General features: G+C 43.9%; 1 protein-coding gene across 3 annotated transcripts in view; it reads left to right on the forward strand.

Annotated features, from left to right (window-relative positions):
* Positions 1–23774, forward strand: part of LOC135008994 (E3 ubiquitin-protein ligase TRIM41-like) — a 260594-nt gene that overhangs the window by 76544 nt on the left and 160276 nt on the right. For all 3 annotated transcript variants that reach the window (XM_063952242.1, XM_063952243.1, XM_063952241.1), the window contains exon 3: positions 20819–20914. In XM_063952242.1, the coding sequence (XP_063808312.1) occupies positions 20819–20914 (96 nt within the window). The remainder of the gene's footprint in view (positions 1–20818; positions 20915–23774) is intronic.

The raw sequence follows: 23774 nt of genomic DNA on the forward strand, positions 1-23774 counted from the left end.
TCAGTAGATTCCTCTGGAAAGGTGGTAAACCACGGATCTCTAGTAGATCTTTAAAATTGCCTAGAGATAAGGGGGGTGTCGGATTAGCTGATATATTACATTTCTCCCAGTCAGTCCTATTCAGATATGTTCTGGATTGGTTCTATGGCCCTCATTCCGAGTCGTTCGCTCTGTATATTTCATCGCATCGCAGTGAAATTCCGCTTAGTACGCATGCGCAATATTCGCACTGCGACTGCGCCAAGTAATTTAACAATGAAGATAGTATTTTTACTCACGGCTTTTTCTTCGCTCCGGCGATCGTAATGTGATTGACAGGAAATGGGTGTTACTGGGCGGAAACACGGCGTTTCAGGGGCGTTAGGGTGAAAACGCTACCGTTTCCGGAAAAAACGCAGGAGTGGCCGGAGAAACGGTGGGAGTGCCTGGGCGAACGCTGGGTGTGTTTGTGACGTCAAACAGGAACGACAAGCACTGAACTGATCGCACAGGCAGAGTAAGTCTGAAGCTACTCTGAAACTGCTAAGTAGTTAGTAATCGCAATATTGCGAATACATCGGTCGCAATTTTAAGAAGCTAAGATTCACTCCCAGTAGGCGGCGGCTTAGCGTGTGTAACTCTGCTAAATTCGCCTTGCGACCGATCAACTCGGAATGAGGGCCAATGAACGCAACAGGTTTACCTGGTATGAACTGGACTGTGCTCTGTTTACTCCTTTCTCTCCCAGTGCTCTCCTGCATACACCTGGCTCCATGATCCCTGACTCTATACGCTCCCACCCATTGTTTAGTGATATTTATCAGTCCTGGTGTGCGATCAACAAGAAATTGTCTAGGAATCCATTATACTCCCAGTACCTACCTCTATGTGGTAACCCACTTTTCACTCCAGGCATTGAAGATGCAATTTTTCGGCGTCTGCAGTTAAAAGGCATTAAGAAAATTGCAGATGTCTTTGACCCCGGTGGTGTCCTGCTACCATTCATCACATTAAAAGAAAAATTTGGTTTACACGCTTCCCACCTCTATGCCTATTTCCAAATTAGACATTATATAGACTCATTGCCGCCGGTGATGGCAGATTCCAATTTAACTGACCCTCTTTTCTTATTAATGAACCTATCCAGCTCCCGTCCATATAAAACTAGGTATTTGTACAACGATTTGCTTAGTGTCTCCTGTGATAGACTTCAAAATTGAGTTGTTCAATCATGGAACAAATTTATTCCGAGTCTTACAAATTCAGAATCCATATTTCTCTGACGTCCTAGTGGATGCTGGGAACTCCGTAAGGACCATGGGGAATAGCGGCTCCGCAGGAGACAGGGCACATCTAAAGAAAGCTTTAGGATCACCTGGTGTGCACTGGCTCCTCCCCCTATGACCCTCCTCCAAGCCTCAGTTAGATTTTCTGTGCCCGACGAGAAGGGTGCACACTAGGGGCTCTCCTGAGCTCTTTGTGAAAGTTTTAGTTTAGGTTTATTATTTTCAGTGAGACCTGCTGGCAACAGGCTCACTGCATCGAGGGACTAAGGGGAGAAGAAGCGAACTCACCTGCGTGCAGAGTGGATTGGGCTTCTTAGGCTACTGGACATTAGCTCCAGAGGGACGATCACAGGTTCAGCCTGGATGGGTCACCGGAGCCGCGCCGCCGGGCCCCTTACAGAGCCAGAAGAGCGAAGAGGTCCGGAAAAATCGGCGGCAGAAGACTTTCCTGTCTTCAGATAAAGGTAGGCGCACAGCACCGCAGCTGTGCGCCATTGCTCTCAGCACACTTCACACTCCGGTCACTGAGGGTGCAGGGCGCTGGGGGGGCAGCGCCCTGAGACGCAATAAATCGATAGAAAACCTTTTATGGCTAAAATAAATGCATCACATATAACTCCTGGGCTATATGGATGCATTTAACCCCTGCCAAAACATACAAGAAAACGGATGATAAGGACGCCGAGAAAGGGGCGGAGCCTATCTCCTCAGCACACTGGCGCCATTTTCCCTCACAGCTCAGTTGGAGGGAAGCTCCCTGGCTCTCCCCTGCAGTCACTACACTACAGAAAGGGGTTAAAAAAGAGAGGGGGGCACAAATTAGGCGCAGTATAAACAATACAGCAGCTATAAAGGGAAAAACACTTATATAAGGTTATCCCTGTATATATATAGCGCTCTGGTGTGTGCTGGCAAACTCTCCCTCTGTCTCCCCAAAGGGCTAGTGGGGTCCTGTCCTCTATCAGAGCATTCCCTGTGTGTGTGCTGTGTGTCGGTACGTTTGTGTCGACATGTATGAGGAGAAAAATGATGAGGAGACGGAGTAGAGTGTCTGTAATAGTGTTGTCACCCCCTGGGGGGTCGACACCTGAGTGGATGTACTGTTGAAATTGCGTGACAGTGTCAGCTTTGTATAAAAGACAGTGGTTGACATGAGACAGCCGGCTACTCAGCTTGTGCATGTCCAGACGTCTCATACAGGGGCTCTAAAGCGCCCGTTACCTCAGATACAGACGCCGACACGGATACTGACTCCTGTGTCGACGGTGAAGAGACAACCGTGATTTCCAATAGGGCCACACATTGCATGATTGAGGCAATGGAAAAAGTTTACACTCTTCTGATAATATAAATACCACCAAAAAAAGGGGTATTATGTTTGGTGAGGAAAAACTTCCTGTAGTTTTCCTGAATCTGAGAAATAAAATGAGGTGTGTGATGATGCGTGGGTTTCCCCCCGATAACAATTGATAATTTCTAAAAAGTTATTGGCAGTATACCTTTTCCCGCCAGAGGTTAGGGTGCGTTGGGAAACACCCCCTAGGGGGGATAAGGCGCTCACACGCTTGTAAGAACAAGGGCTCTACCCTCTCTGGAGATGGCCGCCCTTAGGGATCCTGCTGATAGAAAGCAGGAGGGTATCCTAAAATGTATTTACACACATACTGGTGTTATACTGCGACCAGCAATCGCCTCAGCCTGGATGTGCAGTGCTGGGTTGGCGTGGTCGGATTCCCTGACTGGAAATTTGATATCCTAGATAAGGACAGTATATTATTGCCTATAGACCAATTAAAAGATGCATTTCTATATATGCATGATGCACAGCGGAATATTTGCCGACTGGCATCAAGTATAAGTGCGTTGTCCAATTATACCAGTAAAGTGGTCAGGTGATGCGGATTCCAAACGGCATTTGGAAGTATTGCCTTAAAAAAAGGTCGCCTCTCAAAATAAGACGCCGTATTATCAGGCGCAGTCCTGGTTGGCAAGCGGACAAAAGGGTTCCTCTTTTCTGCTCGTGACAGAGGGAGAGGAAAATGGCTACAGAGATCAGCCAGTTCCCAGGAACAGAAACCCTTTTCCGCCTCTGCCAAGCTCTCAGTATGACGCTAGGGCTTTACAAGTTCAGGCACGGTGGGGGCCCGTTCTCAATGAATTTCAGTGCGCAGTGGGCTCACTCGCAAGTAGACCCCTGGATCCTTCAGGTAATATTTCAGGGGTACAAATTGGAATTCGAGACGTATTCCCCTCGCCGTTTCCAAAAGTCTGTTTTACCGACGTCTCCCGCTGACAGGGAGGCAGTTTTGGAAGCCATTCACAAGCTGTATTCCCAGCAGGTGATAATTAAGGTACCCCTCCGGCAACAGGGAACGGGGTATTATTCCACACTATTGTGGTACCGAAGCCAGACAGCTCGGTGAGACCGATTTTAAAATCTAAAATCTTTGAACACTTACATACAGAGGTTCAAATTCAAAATTGAGTCACTCAGAGCAGTGATTGCAAACCTGGAAGAAGGGGACTACATGATGTCTCGGGACATCAAGGATGCTTACCTTCATGTCAAAATTTACCCTTCTCACCAATGTTGATTTATGGAATCTTATATAACATATATTTATTATATCATATATTGATATAATGGTTTATGTATTTTATATCTGCAAATATATTATAATAGGCTTACAAATAGGTGGGCTCATAACAAAAGGGGTGATGTTTAGTACTGGTCCAATCACACAATATGTAATGCGTGGACGTTCCTATTTTCATACCTGTGATTGGCTCAGATTAAAGGAGCTATATCTCTACTGTCCAGGAAATATTTCCAGGCAAAGCCTAAATATACTTTACAGAGATATATAATCCTGGCTCATTGAACATATAAGTACTATACTTTGACTACAAGTCAGTTGTCCCAACTTGCAGAGCCTTATATAATATATGCAGATTTCATGTATAACTTTAGTGATTCCGAAAATGAGTTCAAGACTTGGAATACCAGCTCTATTTTGTCTAGTACATTTATTATAGGTGATACAAATTACAAGATAAGATAACACAATGATAATAAATCTTATAATTTATCTAAACTTCCTTAACCATGGTACATACATAAAACACAAACAGTTTTACAAACTTAAACAATTAATACACATACTATACATTTGCAAGAATATGTGAGGGCATAATTCATAGCTACCGTCTTAGGATCCTGACTCCCTCTGGACTTTGTTCCTTCCTCCTCTCCTTCTAACTCTCTATCTATCAGACTGCCCCTTATATCCTATATTCTACCAATTCAAAACTAGTATATGCCCACAGTTTCCAATGGAGTACATAATTATAGGTTTTGACAGATTCCAAAGTGTAATAAAACGTTCTCTGCTAACTCCGTCCCACGGTGGTGAGCATGTAGAGAATTTTGGGATCATAAAGTTTGGTATTCCTTTATCCATCAGAGATCTACCTTTGTATGGATGTGTAAACGATCTATTTCGCCTAGGCCCTAGGGTGTTAGCATAAATGATTGTGACCTGTTTATAGTGCGTTTGATCCTATATTATCATTGCCTCTGGCCAGCAGTATAACTGGACAATAGGCCAGCTGGTTGATGTACTCTCTAAAGGTATGAAGATCTTTGATTGTGAATTCCAATGTACCCTGTTCATACCAGTAACTGTTTGCATATTATGAGACCTGAGCTAGGTGACCTATTGACTTTATCCACCAAGTTATGATTATTTATTTGCTGTGTGTGAATCAAGTATACAGTATACATATATCTACATATCATGTAAACTTTGATTTAATTGTACTTGGTATAGCGCAGATCAGACGTTAATCCTTTGATTAATACAGATATGAATAATGGCATGGAAGGGATGAATTTGTGTAATGCTCAATGTATTGTGTATTCTGGCTATATGGCTTACACAGAGAAAACCTGTCTCTTACATAATGACCCATAATCTTGCAGTAAAACACACAGAAATACATGCTACTAAATTCTCAAAACATAAGACTAATACATTCAAACCTATTTAAGTTATACCTTACAATAATATATATATACACACACTCTTAACTGGTTAAAATCACATTGGGTAATAAATCATATTATTTAATTTACATAATTTGTTCTAACTTTGGTACCTACTAAATTATATTGTTATGTAATGGTCTATATGGCAACAGTCGCCCCCTTGTGGCCGTGAGAATTGATGATGATGGCCACACATACATTAACATAATAATTGCTTATATCTTGCATCTACCAGTTTTTCTAGCTTACTGCGTTCCTGCCTTATAAGGCGCTTAAGCCACAATATCAGTGAAATTAAAATGATTAGCAAGATTGTTTGACCGATCAGCAAGCCCTTTAAACCAATCTCCAGCCAGGTGTTTGTCATGGTTATTTCAAAATCTCCATCATGCAGTAATTTATTTAGTGTGGCATCTGCCTTCTCAACCATGTTATTAATTTGAACTATGTGTGTGTCTTTCCTATCCAGGAGTTTCTGTAAATCTAAGGTTAAACTATCTATGTGTATGTTGAACACAGGTATATATTCTCCAAGGTTTGAGATTTCTGGTTCACTATCTATATTTATGTCCTCTTCATAAATGGGGATTGGGGTGATAACCGTCTGACCAATGGTGGTATACTCATGTGGGCTAAAGCAGAAATTTGGGTTTGGCACTGGACATGACTTTTCCCCATACAAGAACTCTCCGTGATTTGTGACTATGCAGTACTGTCCATTCATGTTGTATGTAACCTTCACCGCTGGAGTTCTCCATTTTGTTAGCTGCACTGGACAAGCAATGTCTCTGGCTGTATAGCTGGTTGATGTATTTGGCTTTGCACTGTGTTCAGGTCCTCCCATATCCATATCTTTGCTGGGAATGGTGGCAAGTTCATTTATATCTGTGATTAGGGTACTTGGTTTACTTGATTCTAGGCCGCAGATTGGCGTCTCAATTTCGAAAACATTGCAGCGACACAAGTATTGGTTTCCCTTGACTGCACAGCAAGCAGTATGTGGAACTTTCCAGATGTCGTCGACTCGGACCAGTAGTTCTGGTAGGTCCAGCCGCTCTTTGTAAATGTCCTTTTCCAAATATCCAATGGAGTGAACTGTAGACAGTTTGTCAAATAAAGACTTGCTTGGGTCGAACACAGGTAGAGAAATGGTAAAGGAGACATATAGGATATCGCTGACTGCACAAGGTTGCTGCTTGTTGTAACAACGGGGTGAACCTCTATTTGGGTGGGGGGTCACAGTGCCTAAATTCCTAATTGTGGAGATGGGCAGAGGTCTGCAACCATCTCTTGGGGTATTTTCCCCATGCCCAATGTCAGATTGCGAGCAATACCAATTGGTCAGGTCATTATCTCTTAAAATGTCAGGTATTCTACCAGATTGTAGGTCTCTAATTACATGTGTGATTGCGTTGAGGACATAATTACCATATGCAGTGCATATTATTTCTTTCCCCACCTGATTTTGTCTGGCTTCTCTATTGTTCAGTTCAATGATTTCGTTTATCTTGGCTTGGGTCTCTGAAAACAATCTTGCTATATCATGCATGTTATAAACAGTAAATTTTTCTTCACTGGCCAGACCCTCAATGCCCTGCAGGACAGGCTTCAAAACATATTGCCCCTCTTTCTGCTCAAAATTGCCTATGTGTCTGCGGATGACTTCCAAATCCGCCCTATTCCAAATTGACATCCCGGAACCAAACAGTCCAGGGATGGATCCAATGATCCCATCTAAGCTTTGTAATTTCCTGGATCTAAAAATACCTTTTTGGTTAGGGGTTGCCTGTCCTGTGTATGGGTCTTGAGTTCTGCTCTGGTGAGAAGCAACAATATCTACTAGTAATGAAGCATAGAATAAAGAAACATTACTATTTACACAATAACCAAATTCTGCCATATTCCATTTTGATAGATTTAGGACTACTGGTACATGTATATATTGTACATTGTTTATCAAGGAACCAGGAATGGAGGTGGCAGTAAGGCCACTTGTGGGTCCTTCACTTGTTGGTGGGCACTCAGCTGTTTTAGTAGATGGCAGTGATTTAGCCTTTGTTGTGGTACTTGGGGGAGTAGGGTCTCTTTTCTGGGACACATTCAGTGTGATGCTCCCAGGAACATAAGTCCTCTTTACTGTGGGTGGATTCCCATACATGGGAATGGGGATGATAAAACCATATATCCAGGTTCCTGTGTCTGTAGGGTTTGCATGGCTAAGCAATAGTGATCCATTTGGAAAAACATGTATTCTACCCATGTAATGTGGTGAGTTTCCTGCGTTTCCATTATCCCAGGCTTTAATTTCTTTGTCTGCTGGGCCCCACCAGGATACCTGTTTCCCTGTTGTGCCTTGTACTGACACTGGAAGGAGGATGGATTCTCCCTCTTTACAGTGAATCGGATTGGCTTCCACTCTAATTGAAATGTTGACCTCACTGGTACACTGGATCTGGAGGCTCACCACGAAGGACAGGACCAAAGTCGGGATTCTCATTTTTCTGTAAAACCAAAACAAAACAAAATAAAATTATAAGAAAGAAAGAGAGATGCGCTACTCAGTTGACCCTTCTCCTTTGTACAGTTTAATCTGATTGGCATGTACCCATTTGTCCTGCACTTTCTTTGCATCGTTGATTCTTAATTTGTATACTGAGGGACTCAGTCTGTCCACTATTGAAAATGGTCCTCTCCATTTCTTGCCCAGACCATGGTCTGTGGGTCGGAGTTCTAGAAACATGACCCTTTCTCCAACTTCCCAACAATTTTCTCTTACACCTTTGTCAAAATAAGCCTTTGCTTTTCTCTGTGCTTTCCCTAAATGCTGTGCTGCAAACAGATGAACCTCTGTGAGTGCTTTTTGCAGTTTTGTAAGGTACTGATCCATTGACAGTCTATCAATAGTAGGGGTGTGTAGATCTATCCAAAGGTGCTCTGGCAATCTCATTTGCCTGCCTGTCATTAATTCAAAGGGGGTCAATCGGGTCGCTGATGAAGGTGTGGCCCTTATTGCCATTGCCACTAGGGGTAACAGATTATCCCAGTTCTTACCATTTATGCCAACAAACTTTCTCAACATAGTTTTGATCTGTCTGTTGGCACGTTCCACCTGTCCAGAAGATTCAGGATGAAAAGGGACATGGAAGCTTTGTTTTATTCCCAGCATTTCCAGGCATGTTTGCATCACATTACCTGTGAAATGTGAACCTTGGTCTGATTCAACCGATGTTGGAAGGCCCCACCGTGTGAATATCTGATCAACCAGAATTTTTGCTGTGCTCAGAGCTGTGTTACTTTTAGAGGGAAAAATTTCTACCCATTTTGAAAATAGGTCAGTCACAACCAACACGTATTTGTTATTTTTAGCTGTGGCAGGCAGAGGGCCCATGTAATCAATTTGTAAGGCATTCCAGGGACCTTCCCTTCTCTGGATTCTCAGTGGAGCATTTATCTTTCTAGGTGCTGGGTTAACTTGGGCACATACCACACAGTTGTCACAGTATTGCTGTACATCTTTTACCATATCTGGCCACCAACCTATTGTTTTTAGTCTCTGCTGTGTCTTTTCTACACCCTGGTGTCCACCTGTGGGGAGGTCGTGTACAAGATATATCATTTCATTCCTGTACTCTTTTGGGACTACCCATGTTGTATCTTCCCCATTGTGGATAAGCATTTCCTTGTCCTCTGTTAGTGTTAGATTTGGTGTGTGTTTTGCCAATGTATTTCCCTCTGTTAAGTCCAACTCCTCATTCCTCAACTTTTGTATGATTTCTTTAATTTCAGGGTCCTGCATTTGGATCTCTGAAATGTCTGGTGCATTTATCATCTCTGGCCTTTTTGCCACTGCACATACAAGAGGGCACACTTTTGGCTCTGGGCTTGCTTTCGGTATCTGCCACAGCTCCCCCTCTTGTGCCCCTTGTTTGGCTAAAAGGTCAGACATTTCATTCTGTTCATGGTGTGGTGATGCAGGTGAATGCCCTTTGACTTTACAGACCCAGGGGACATGTGTTAGACTCTGTGCCAGGGAAACTATGTACTGGAGAAGGTCTGCATATTTAAGAGGGCTTCCATCAGATGAGGTATACTGATGAGTTTGCCAAAAGGGCAAAAATTCAGTAAGGGCATTACACACCCATGCTGAGTCCGAGTACAATGCGATTTCATGTTTGTGGTCTTGGAATAATTCAAGGGCATGTGCTACTGCTGCCAGCTCAGCGTACTGTGCAGACTTTACATCACAAGATCGAAAAACAGATTGTGGTGTGGTTTGGGGATGCATTATGTACAGACCAAAACCTGCATGGGGTGACCCATGTACATAAAAACATGAACCATCTGTAAAGATCTGGGTGGTTTGTTCAGGGGCTGTAGCCTCCTGTGGCATTGCTCTAAACAAATGTTTTGAATGGTCAGCTGGGAGTAAGTCACATGTGTGTGTCAGTCCCTGGTATATTAGTCCATATGCACAGGTGGATGGACTGTTAGTTGCCTTCACTGTTATATCTCGATCCTGCAACAAAAGGGCCCAATGTGCTAACCTGGCATTAGAGACATTCCCATCTTTGATTCTGTCTGTGAGGAGGAACCTTGTTGGTGTGTGCGTGGAATGTAAGATGATAGGGTTCAGGCCTATCATGTATGTGAACTGTTTTACTGCCCAAAATGTGGCAAGAAGGTGTTTTTCACACACAGAGTATTTTAATTCCACTGGTGTCAGTAACTTTGATGCATAAGCTATGGGCCTTTGCTGTGCATGTATTTCCTGTGACAGGACTGCAGACATGGCTGTTTCTGTTGCTGCTGTCTCTAAGTGAAAGGGTAACTGTGGGTCTGGATTTGCAAGGGCAGGGGCACTAGCTAGTGCTTCTTTTAATGTTTCTACTGCCTTTGTGTGACTGGGGGTCCATTCCCATTTTATATCCTTTTTGAGGAGAGAATAGAGAGGTGCAGATATTTGTGAAAAATCAGAAATGAAGGACCTAGAGTAATTTACCAACCCCAGGAAGGATCTCAGTGTAGGTATGCTGACAGGAAGGGGTAAACGAAGGATGGTTTTTACCTTATCTGCCGATATTGTTCTCCCATCAGCCGTAACACTGATCCCCAGGAAGGAAACAGATTCCCGTAAAATCTGAGCTTTAGATGGGTTACACTTCAAACCTGCGTCTTTGAGGATGCCAAGGAGTTCTCCCAGTAGCTGAAGATGCTCTTCCTTTGTCTCTGTTGCTAGTAAGAGATCATCTACATACTGCAATAAATTCTTGTGGGAAGAAAAATCAGTTAAAATTTCTCTCATCGTAGTATGGAAAAATGATGGAGAATTATGGAAGCCCTGTGGAAGACATGTAAACGTGTATTGCTTTCCCAGAAATGTGAAGGCAAATTTGTATTGACACTCTTCAGATAGAGGCAGAGACCAAAACCCATTTGAAATATCTAAAACTGTGAACCATTTATGCTCTGGGCTTAACATTTTTAGAATGTCTGGCATTGACGCAACAGTGGGTGCGCAGCTAAGCGTAAGGCCATTAAGTTTGCGGTAGTCAATTGTGAGCCGCCAGGAACCATCCGGTTTCCGTACTGGCCATATTGGCGCATTGTTAGTGGATACACATGGTCTGATTACACGCTGCTCTAACAGAGAGTCAATTGTTTCTTGAATGAAGCTTATGGCCTCCTGTGGGAAATTGTACTGCTTCTGTGGGGGAGGGTCAAGACCACTGACTTCAATCACCTTGTTTACCTTCCCACAGTCATGTTTGTGTTTAGCAAAAGCATCCTGAAACTGTTCAAGTAATGGTAATACCAAATCTTTGTCAGGATGATCAACATTAGCCTTAAGCACATCATATTTCGCATTATTGGGTTTTACAGCAGCAATTACATGGGAATCTGGTATAATTACAACCTCAGGTGTTACATTAGGAGAACTCTGCAGAAGTAAAAGGTTAGTCAGATCCAATATACACCCATTAGGGATCATAAAGTCAGACCCTAATAAATTAGTTTCACTTGGCAGTGAGGCTAATGCAAATGTGTGAATTGCAGATACATCTCCTATTTGTATTTGGAGAGGGTTTGACAGCACTGTATCTACCTTATTCCCTGCAAAGCTTTGGAGATGTATTGTTTTTCCTGCTGACAGAGGAGAGTGATGTGGCTGATCATCATGTAGGATTGATATGGCGGCACCGGTGTCTAGTAACATTGTGTGCTGGTGGCCCCTGACCAGAACCGAGACTTGAGGGCGCCCGCACCTATCTAAAGTGATTGGTGCAACTATCCTTGGGGCCACTGACTGTCAATTTTTCTCCTTTTGTGTGTCAGCTTGCTGCACTTTGTTTGCTTTTTCTAAATTCTCATACTTCTCTTTTATGGCCTGTAGCTGGTGTCTTAGCTCTGTGTAAGTGGGACCCTGGTGTTTAAACTCTGTGTCCTTTCCTCTGTTCCCAAAATGTTGTGAGTAACCCATGTGTCTATTCCAAGCTCCATCATTTGAATGTCCTTGGTATCCTCTACCTCCACCTCTAAAAATGGATCTCTCTTTAAACATTCCCCCTCTCCTTTGTGACCCTGTGTTCCATCGTGGGTTAAATGGTGTGTTTACCTCCCCTGGAATGTGGGGCCCTTCAACCACCATTGGTTTACCTTCTGACTCTAATGCTGCAACCCTCTTTATAACACATTTCTCATTCCTTTCTGCCATCTTACGTTGCTTACTGGCCTGTACTGCTTGAAAGGACCGCTGCATTAATCCCATTATTTTATCATAGCTATGCTTTACGGTATCTATCAAGTGTTCACACTTAGCTTTAATTGTGGGGTGCGAGTTATGCACCAACAAGTTTTTGAAATCTTTGCTGTTTTTCTGACTGTTGTCATTTTTGCTGTTTCCTGCACTATATGCTGCCCACAATCTATTTGCATATATTAATGGGTTCTCCTCACTTTGCTGTTTGATTTCATATGCAACCATTGTGCCTGCTACTGAAGGGTTAATTATCTTTTGTAGCTCCTCTACAGTTTCTTCATATGTACCTTTACCTTCTTTAATCAGATCTGGCAAAGCGCTCCAAGCAGCTAATGGAATTGTTAATTGCAGTACCTTAACCTGATCAGTGAGATTTCTAATTCCTAGAAGTTCACACCTCTGCTGAACATTAGCTGCATGGGAGGTGATGTGTTCTCCTGAACTCATTTTTCCAATCATATCTGCCACTCCCATAAGTGTTTTTATGGGTTGTGGGGGATGATTGGCACTAGGGGCCCTTGAGTGAATGGCCTCTCCTTCACTATTGAATCCCAATAGGGTGTTCCTACTCTCAGTGAGGAATGCTGGCTGTTTATGAGCCCTGTGTGCCTCAATTTCTGTCTGTACTTCTTCATCACTACTATCTGTGCCTATTAATATAGAGCACTCCCTATTCGCTGCTGATTCTGCAAACTCTCCCATTGCTATGGGTACCCTGAGGGTAGATTCAGTAGAATTCCCCTCTCCCCAGCAGTCCTCTCTGTCCTCATGATTTGTGTCCCATTGTTCTCTTTCATATGCATAGATAGGATATGGGGCAGTGGCTGCAGTTCCTATCCTAATGTTTGCAGCAATATGTCCTTTCAGAACAGATATCTCTTGCATAAGCTGCATCTCCCTGTCCACACAAGGGGTATGGTCAATTGCTTTCCCTTTCATACATTCTGTGAGCTGTCCCTGCATAACTTTATATGCACTTATTATCTCATCTCTCTCTGTTGTAACCTCTGTTAGAGCTCTCCTACATTCTGTGGATTCCCTCTGAGCATTTTTATGTTTCTGTAACACTTCATCCTGGGAGATTTTACCCATGTCATTAAGTGTTGTTAAAGTTTTAATTTGGATATTTAGCTGATCTATTTTTTCTTTGCTTTCTGTTTCTTTTAAATTAGATTCTTCTCTACATTTTTGTAGGGTTTTAGCTAAACTGCTTAATTTAGCATCCATAGCCAAACAGGCTGCATACAAGCCTGCAATGGCTATTCCTTTCTGTTTCCTTTTCTTTGATGATTTAATTTCATCATCAAACAAACCCTGGACATAGCTCCATGGGTTTTCTTTTAATTTGGCATCACAAGCAAAGTCTGTACACTTTTGCTTTGTGATGTATTTCACTACAATGCTGTCTATATTTGACATTGTAGCCATTTTACAGATTTATTCCCTTTCGTTATATGTATTCTATCACTGAGAATTACAAACTTTTAGTATTTGGGAACAATATTTCCTATATTTTGCACGTGGTATCCTCCCTTATCTGTTCGCTAGCCTGATAAGTTAAACTCTAACACCCGTGTTTTTTTAATTTCTTACTTTAGGCCTTTTTTAGAAAATAAAATTCTCTAGTCATTTGCAACTTATTCCACTGTGATCTTGTATTTTGCCCAGCGGGCTTATAGCCCTTGCGCTGCCCCTAAATATTGTATTTAGTCAAAATTGATACTGAATAATTCCAAGTCCCTTCCGTGGTCGCCAATGTTGATTTATGGAATCTTATATAACATATATTTATTATATCATATATTGATATAATGGTTTATGTATTTTATATCTGCAAATATATTATAATAGGCTTACAAATAGGTGGGCTCATAACAAAAGGGGTGATGTTTAGTACTGGTCCAATCACACAATATGTAATGCGTGGACGTTCCTATTTTCATACCTGTGATTGGCTCAGATTAAAGGAGCTATATCTCTACTGTCCAGGAAATATTTCCAGGCAAAGCCTAAATATACTTTACAGAGATATATAATCCTGGCTCATTGAACATATAAGTACTATACTTTGACTACAAGTCAGTTGTCCCAACTTGCAGAGCCTTATATAATATATGCAGATTTCATGTATAACTTTAGTGATTCCGAAAATGAGTTCAAGACTTGGAATACCAGCTCTATTTTGTCTAGTACATTTATTATAGGTGATACAAATTACAAGATAAGATAACACAATGATAATAAATCTTATAATTTATCTAAACTTCCTTAACCATGGTACATACATAAAACACAAACAGTTTTACAAACTTAAACAATTAATACACATACTATACATTTGCAAGAATATGTGAGGGCATAATTCATAGCTACCGTCTTAGGATCCTGACTCCCTCTGGACTTTGTTCCTTCCTCCTCTCCTTCTAACTCTCTATCTATCAGACTGCCCCTTATATCCTATATTCTACCAATTCAAAACTAGTATATGCCCACAGTTTCCAATGGAGTACATAATTATAGGTTTTGACAGATTCCAAAGTGTAATAAAACGTTCTCTGCTAACTCCGTCCCACGGTGGTGAGCATGTAGAGAATTTTGGGATCATAAAGTTTGGTATTCCTTTATCCATCAGAGATCTACCTTTGTATGGATGTGTAAACGATCTATTTCGCCTAGGCCCTAGGGTGTTAGCATAAATGATTGTGACCTGTTTATAGTGCGTTTGATCCTATATTATCATTGCCTCTGGCCAGCAGTATAACTGGACAATAGGCCAGCTGGTTGATGTACTCTCTAAAGGTATGAAGATCTTTGATTGTGAATTCCAATGTACCCTGTTCATACCAGTAACTGTTTGCATATTATGAGACCTGAGCTAGGTGACCTATTGACTTTATCCACCAAGTTATGATTATTTATTTGCTGTGTGTGAATCAAGTATACAGTATACATATATCTACATATCATGTAAACTTTGATTTAATTGTACTTGGTATAGCGCAGATCAGACGTTAATCCTTTGATTAATACAGATATGAATAATGGCATGGAAGGGATGAATTTGTGTAATGCTCAATGTATTGTGTATTCTGGCTATATGGCTTACACAGAGAAAACCTGTCTCTTACATAATGACCCATAATCTTGCAGTAAAACACACAGAAATACATGCTACTAAATTCTCAAAACATAAGACTAATACATTCAAACCTATTTAAGTTATACCTTACAATAATATATATATACACACACTCTTAACTGGTTAAAATCACATTGGGTAATAAATCATATTATTTAATTTACATAATTTGTTCTAACTTTGGTACCTACTAAATTATATTGTTATGTAATGGTCTATATGGCAACACCAAGGGTATCTCAGGTTATGGTACAGAACTGTCACTATCAGTTCAGACGCTGCCGTAGGGATGGTCCACGGCACCCCGGGTCTTTACTGAAGTAATGACCGTAATGATGATATTCCTTCGAAGGAAGGGAATTTTAGTTATCCTTTACTTGGACGATTCCCTGATAAGGGTGAGATCCAGGGAACAGTTGGAGATCGGTGTAGCACTACCTCAGGTAGTGTTGCGGCAGCACGATTGGATTCTCAATATTCCAAAATCGCAGCTGGTTCCGACGACTTGTCTTCTGTTCCTAGGGATGATCCTGGACACAGTCCAGAAAGAAGGTGTTTCTCCCGGAGGAGAAAGCCAGGGAGTTATCCGAGCTAGTCAGGAACCTCCTAAAACCGAACCAAGTCTCAGTGCATCAATGCACAAGGGTTCTGGGTAAAAATGGTGGCTTCCTACGAAGCAATCCCATTCGGCAGATTCCACGCAAGACTTCCCAGTGGAACCTACTGGACAAATGGTCCGGGTCGCATCTTCAGATGCTTCAGCGGATAACCCTGTCACCAGGGACAAGGGTATCCCTCCTGTGGTGGTTGCAGAGTGCTCATCTTCTAGAGGGCCGCAGATTCGGCATGCGGGACTGGGTCCTGGTGGCCACGGATGCCAGCCTGCGAGGCTGGGGAGCAGTCACACAGGGAAGGAATATCCAGGGCTTATGGTCAAGCCTGGAGACATAAATGTCCTGAAGCTAAGGGCCATTTACAATGCTCTAAGCTTAGCAAGACCTCTGCTTCAAGGTCAGCCGGTGTTGATCCAGTCGGACAACATTACGGCAGTCACCCACGTAAACAGACAGGGTGCCACAAGAAGCAGGAGGGCAATGGCAGAAGCTGCAAGGATTCTTCGCGGGGCGAAAAACCATGTGATAGCACTGTCAGCAGTTTTCATTCCGGGAGTGGACAACTGGGAAGCAGTTTTCCTCAGCACGACCTCCACCCGGGAGAGTAAGGACTTCACCCAGAAGTCTTCCACATGATTATAAACCGTTGGGAAAAACTCGACAGGTATTGCGCCACGTCAAGGGACCCTCAGGCAATAGCTGTAGATGCTCTGGTAACACCGTGGGTGTACCAATCAGTGTATGGGTTCCCTCCTCTGCCTCTCATACCCAAGGTACTGAGATTGATAAGATGGAGAGGAGTAAGCACTATATTAGTGGCTCCGGATTGGCCAAGAAGGAATTGGTAACCGTAACTTCAAGAGATGCTCACGGAGGATCCGTAGCCTCTACCTCTAAGAAGGGACCTGCTCCAGCAAGGACCTTGTCTGTTCCAAGACTTACCGCGGCTGCGTTGACGGCATGGCGGTTGAACGCCGGATCCTGAAGGAAAAAGGCATTCCGGATGAAGTCATCCCTATCCTGATCAAAGCCAGGAAGGATGTAACCGCAAAACATTATCACCGCATTTGGCGAAAATATGTTGCGTGGTGCGAGGCCAGTAAGGCTCGACGGAGGAAATTCAACTGGGTCGATTCCTACATTTCCTGCAAACAGGAGTATCTATGGGCCTGAAATTGGGGTCCATTAAGGTTCAAATTTCGGCTCTGTCAATTTTCTTCCAAAAAAGAACTAGCTTCAGTCCCTGAAGTTCAGACATTTGTTAAAGGGGTACTGCATATACAGCCTCCTTTTGTGCCTTCAGTGGCACTTTTGGGATCTCCAGGTGGTTTTTGGGTTCCAAAAGTCACATTGGTTTGACACACTTAAATCTGTGGAGTTAAAATATCTCACAGAAAAAGTAGTCATGCTGTTGGCTCTGGCCTGGGCCAGGCGCGTGTCAGAATTGGTGGCTTTATCCTGTAAAAGCCCTTATCTGATTTTCCATTCGGACAGGGCGGAATTGAGGACTCGTCCTCAGTTTCTCCCTAAGGTGGTTTCAGCGTCTCACCTGAACCAAACCTATTGTGGTGCCTGCGGCTACTAGGGACTTGGAGGACTCCAAGTTGCTAGACGTTGTTAGGACCCGGAAAATATATGTTTCCAGGACGGCTGGAGTCAGGAAATCTGACTCGCTGTTTATCCTCTATGCACCCAACTAGCTGGGTGCTCCTGCTTCTAAGCAGACTATTGCTCGTTGGATTTGTAGTACAATTCAGCTTGCACATTCTGTGGCAGGCCTGCCACAGCCAAAAATCTGTAAATGCCCACTCCACAAGGAAGGTGGGCTCATCTTGGGCAGCTGCCCGAGGGGTCTCGGCTTTACAACTTTGCCGAGCAGTTACTTGGTCAGGAGCAAATACGTTTGTAAAATTCTACAAATTTGATACCCTGGCTGAGGACCGGGAGTTCTCTCATTGGGGGCTGCAGAGTCATCCGCACTCTCCCGCCCGTTTGGGAGCTTTGGTATAATCCCCATGGTCCTTACGGAGTTCCCAGCATCCACTAGGACGTCAGAGAAAATAAGAATTTACTTACCGATAATTCTATTTCTCGTAGTCCGTAGTGGATGCTGGGCGCCCATCCCAAGTGCGGATTGTCTGCAATACTGGTACATAATTATTGTTACCAAAAAATTCGGGTTATTGTTGTAGTGAGCCATCTTTTCGAGAGGCTTCTCTATTATCATGCTGTTAACTGGGTTCAGATCACAAGTTGTACAGTGTGATTGGTGTGGCTGGTATGAGTCTTACCCGGGATTCAAAATCCTTCCTTATTGTGTACGCTCGTCCGGGCACAGTATCCTAACTGAGGCTTGGAGGAGGGTCATAGGGGGAGGAGCCAGTGCACACCAGGTGATCCTAAAGCTTTCTTTAGATGTGCCCTGTCTCCTGCGGAGCCGCTATTCCCCATGGTCCTTACGGAGTTCCCAGCATCCACTACGGACTACGAGAAATAGAATTATCGGTAAGTAAATTCTTATTTTCAACACTGTGGTAAAACACTGCAAATATTGAAAGCATCATCATTGCAGGAGGTACATGTAAAGACTGTGTATAAGGCCTATATATCACAGGCACAGAGGAAACATTTTGTGGTTGAGGAGACTGGGCGTTGCTTGAAGTGCTTCCACTCTTCGGCAACGTTTTTTCATAACTTTTGGGAATGTGGTACCATCAAACGATTCTGGAACAAATTAGTACAATTCATTACTAATAGTCTTGGGATTAAAGTATCATTACACCCACAGGCATTACTATTAGCAGATTTTTCGGTTTGGAACTTGGGCAACACACACTCACACCTCTACCCACTCCTGACGTTGATAGTTACTATAGCTAAAAAAACTATTCTCCAGAAATGGATATCTAAACAGGCTCCAACTCTATGCTTCACTTCTTAAAACCATGTTTATAGATCGCTTCTCTACCATAGCTGACTCGGAAAGTGGTGTAGCAAAATTTTACAAAAAATGGAACCCTTATATTAGCACCCTCCCACATGTATCTCAAGCCCAGATTTTTGCTCGATTTGATACCGCAGATTGGTACTTACATAGGAAAATGCTGCTTACATAATAAACCACCAATAACTTTCTAGGAATTATATACCGTTTTACAGCTTTCCATCATACAAAAATTCCTGCCATCTTCTCCTGTGGGCATATCAATATGTGATCTCCATATTTGGTAATATTCACCATCGAATGTTGGTTATGAAAACTTTCGGTTCAATATACGTCAGGTGCTTGCATAGTTAGGTATAGATCACCCTTCCCCCATCTTCCCTTACCCCCCTCTATCCCCCATTTCTTCTCTCCTTTCAACTCTGCTATACACTGTTAAAAGTTGTTATCTATAATCGCGGTTTATAGACTTGCAGCACCCCGTATATATATTTGGATACCATATGGCACGTTTGCTAATTTCCTACTTGATGTAATTACTGTTAGCTCTGCTGCCTACACATTGCTGCTAACATATTTGACCATGTAGGTCTGTATACTGTTATTGCACTTGAGTGTTACTTATTTCTGAAAAATCAATAAATACTATTTGAAAAAAAACCCAAAAACCTGTAAATACACTGCTTCCTGTGTTAGACGCATGAGAAGACTGTGTTGCTTAATTTGATATAGTGTTCACTCTAGGAGTGAAAAGGGGCAGGGCGCCGGACTCCGGGGGCACATGTGCGGCCGAAACGGGGGCGCGGCCACGCAAATTAGGGAGTGTGGCCACGCCTACGTCATTTTAGGGGGCGGTGCGGCCCACAGACGCTACTATAGAGAGCGTCTGTGGCCGGCGACGTCACTGTTGGGGGCGTGCCCAGCACCTCCGTCGGTGCTGGGCTTCCCCCAGCCCTCTCCCAATGTGTGAATGGATGCCGCGCGCATGCGCACGGCATCTATACACGCCGGGAGGGGCAGGAAGCGGGCGGCTGTTCTAGCAGGGCGCCGCAAAAGGGGCAGGGCGGGTTTTGCCTGCTAAAAAACGGGCAGGGCGCGGCGCCCTGCTAAAACAGCCTAGAGTGAACACTATGATATTACACTTGTACATCTGTGTGCGACTGAGTCTCTGAATCTGTACATGAAGTGCTACAATGTAGCAGCTGCAGCTTTTTTTCAATACCAGTTCTATTCTGCTCCGTATACAGACTCAGTCACACACAATATACAAGTGTCATATACAGGTATCAAATTAACACAATGTGTCCTAGTCGAATTGCAATGAAGACGCATTTTGAGCAGAAAAAGGCGCCCGACGTTGGCAGAGCTGCACGGGACCTGGCGGCTCACTTGCGTCGGACTTCTCTCACTGCATGGTGTATTGAGGCTAGGTGTATGAGGATGCACCTGTATGTACACACTGCACAACTTCTTTATGTTAAGCACTACGGGGGGTATTCAATTCGTATCGAGTTTTCGGACACTCTGAAAACCGGCACTAATTCAACCATTGGCTATTTAATCATGGGCATTTTCGACAGTAATTTGCTCCGTTTTCGCAATGCCTTTTGGTTTTTTTGTTGTTGTTTTTTTGTCGAATCGGTATGGGCGAAAACGGACCAAAAAACTGTCAAGCGCCCAAGAATTCGACAAAACTCGTGGCTTGGCGCTAAATTCGCTGATCCACTTGGTTTTCGCCCGGTCAGATTTTTCGAGAAGTCGAAAAATCAGGCCGGGCTTTGAATAGGTCGAATGCGAATTTGACCTGCAAACTGGCGCAAAGCCAGTTGAAAAAGTAAAAAAAACGGAAAGAATTGAATACCCCCTATGGCTTTTAAATATTTTGACAAGATTTCTTACCTTGAAATGCTTCTATTGGTTTCCTTTTCAGTTGTGCTGCCATTTGTGGAATTCACTCTCAATCACACTTCTCTCTCTCTCTCTCTCTCTCTCTCTCTCTCTCTCTCTCTCTCTCTCTCTCACTCTATTTATAATTTTCTTTTTCTCAACAGGTTGAAATTAAAGATCATCTGCAAGAATTAAGAAAGAAGGTTGCAGATATTGTGCAAAGCAAAGCTCAAGAGGAAGAAAAGGCTCGAAAACTTAAGGTGTTTATAAATAGACATTGTCTGAATTTGCATAACTGTATAACAGATTATTCTGTAGCGAGACTAATGTAACCCAAAGATATCAATTCCATTTACTGGGCAATGCCCACAGAGTTTATGTAGCGAGTAGGAGACAGCCTTATTTAGACGTGGCATGGAAGTGTTAATCACAGCTGTGTGTGGCTGCACACCTGGATTAAATCCCTTTCACACCGCCAATGCCGGATCCCACCCGAGAATTGGAAACAGGTCCTTCCCAGGTGGGATCCGGCATTGGACCCTAACTGCAGGCATACTGTCCCGGCAATTTGCCGGGTCGGTTGCCATTGCGGCGGGGGGCGGAGCCGGCGCTGGGAGATGAGCTCATCTCCGCACTGCCTCTCCCTATGTAGTGAACGGGTCCCGGGTGGCATCAACCCGGGATCCCGTTCACGCAACCACTGACCCGATATTCAACCCGGGAATAACACTGCTTTATTCCCACGTTGAATTACCGGGTCAGGCGACACGGGATTTCGACCATGGCCCTTTCACATTGCACACTGACCCGTGTCGACCCAGCAATATGCCAGGTCGATACTGGGTTATTTGTGTGATGTGAAAGGGGTATTACTGAGTTATGTGCATTATATATATGTGTAGCATACAAAACATGCATGTGAAAACTCTGGGAGGTAGGGTTACCACCTTTTTACTTTCAAATTCTCTGACACTATGTGGCTACAACCGCAGTAGACTCCTCATGCCCCTTTATATGGCATCAGAGCTCCCTCATATGCCATGAGACCTCACATGTCCCTTTATATGCAATTGGATGTGAGACCCTAATGAGCCATGTTCCTTTGTATGCCACTAATACCATAGACCCATCACGTCTCTTTGTCCCACTAATGCCAGCACCCCCTCATGCCATGCTCTCTTATATACCATTAGATCATCAGAGAGAGCCGCGTCATACTGTATGTCAGTGCCCTTGAGCCAGCCAGGTGCCACCTCATGTCATACCATCTTTATAAGTCATGAAAGGCCATGCCCCTTCACCTTGGATTACCGTATGTGTGTAATTGTGACAGTTCTGTACAGTCGGCGAACCTGAAAGAATCTGTTTGCCAGACAACTGCACTGCTGCCCAGCCAGTACTAGTTCTACCATCGTCACTCACTTTGAGGCTGAGCATTATGTGCCACCCCCTTTTCTTGGAAGTTCAGACTCAAAACAGTGAGATGGGTGGCCAGATAGGGCTGTAATTTCCAAACATTAGCGCCCTGGGATTAACAAGCATCCTGACAGATTTCATGAGTTCTCGACTGGACGGCTGGTAACTGGGACCATCACCCAGTGGCCCTGTGTGAGAGTGAAAACTAATTAAATATATTTCTCTAACGTCCTAAGTGGATGCTGGGGACTCCGTAAGGACCATGGGGAATAGCGGCTCCGCAGGAGACTGGGCACAAAAGTAAAAGCTTTAGGACTACCTGGTGTGCACTGGCTCCTCCCCCTATGACCCTCCTCCAAGCCTCAGTTAGATTTCTGTGCCCGAACGAGAAGGGTGCACACTAGGTGGCTCTCCTGAGCTGCTTAGTGAAAAGTTTAGTTTTAGGTTTTTTATTTTCAGTGAGACCTGCTGGCAACAGGCTCACTGCACCGAGGGACTAAGGGGAGAAGAAGCGAACTCACCTGCGTGCAGAGTGGATTGGGCTTCTTAGGCTACTGGACATTAGCTCCAGAGGGACGATCACAGGCCCAGCCATGGATGGGTCCCAGAGCCGCGCCGCCGGCCCCCTTACAGAGCCAGAAGACTGAAGAGGTCCGGGAAATCGGCGGCAGAAGACGTCCTGTCTTCAATAAGGTAGCGCACAGCACCGCAGCTGTGCGCCATTGCTCTCAGCACACTTCACACTCTGGTCACTGAGGGTGCAGGGCGCTGGGGGGGGGGGGCGCCCTGAGACGCAATAAAAACACCTTAGATGGCTAAAAATACAACACATATAGCTCCTGGGCTATATGGATGCATTTAACCCCTGCCAGTTTTTCCTTAAAAAAGCGGGAGAAAGGCCGCCGAGAAGGGGGCGGAGCCTATCTCCTCAGCACACAAGCGCCATTTTCCCTCACAGCTCCGTTGGAGGGAAGCTCCCTGACTCTCCCCTGCAGTCCTGCACTACAGAAACAGGGTAAAACAAGAGAGGGGGGGCACTAAATTTGGCAGATTAATAATACAGCAGCTATATAAGGGAAAAACACTTATATAAGGTTATCCCTGTATATATATAGCGCTCTGGTGTGTGCTGGCAAACTCTCCCTCTGTCTCCCCAAAGGGCTAGTGGGGTCCTGTCCTCTATCAGAGCATTCCCTGTGTGTGTGCTGTGTGTCGGTACGTTGTGTCGACATGTATGAGGAGGAAAATGGTATGGAGGCGGAGCAATTGCCTGTAATAGTGATGTCACCCCCTAGGGAGTCGACACCTGACTGGATGGTCGTATGGAAGGAATTACGTGATAGCGTCAGCACTTTACAAAAGACTGTTGACGACATGAGACAGCCGGAAAAACAGTTAATACCTGTGCAGGCGTCTCAAACACCGTCAGGGGCTCTAAAGCGCCCGTTACCTCAGAAGGTCGACACAGACCCAGACACGGACACTGACTCCAGTGTCGACGGTGAGGAAACAAACGTATTTTCCAGTAGGGCCACACGTTACATGATCACGGCAATGAAGGAGGTTTTGAACATTTCTGATACTACAAGTACCACAAAAAAGGGTATTATGTGGGGTGTGAAAAAACTACCCGTAGTTTTTCCTGAATCAGATGAATTAAATGAGGTGTGTGATGAAGCGTGGGTTTCCCCCGATAAAAAACTG

This window comes from Pseudophryne corroboree, chromosome 2 (genome assembly GCF_028390025.1).
Source record: "Pseudophryne corroboree isolate aPseCor3 chromosome 2, aPseCor3.hap2, whole genome shotgun sequence".
NCBI lineage: Eukaryota > Metazoa > Chordata > Amphibia > Anura > Myobatrachidae > Pseudophryne > Pseudophryne corroboree.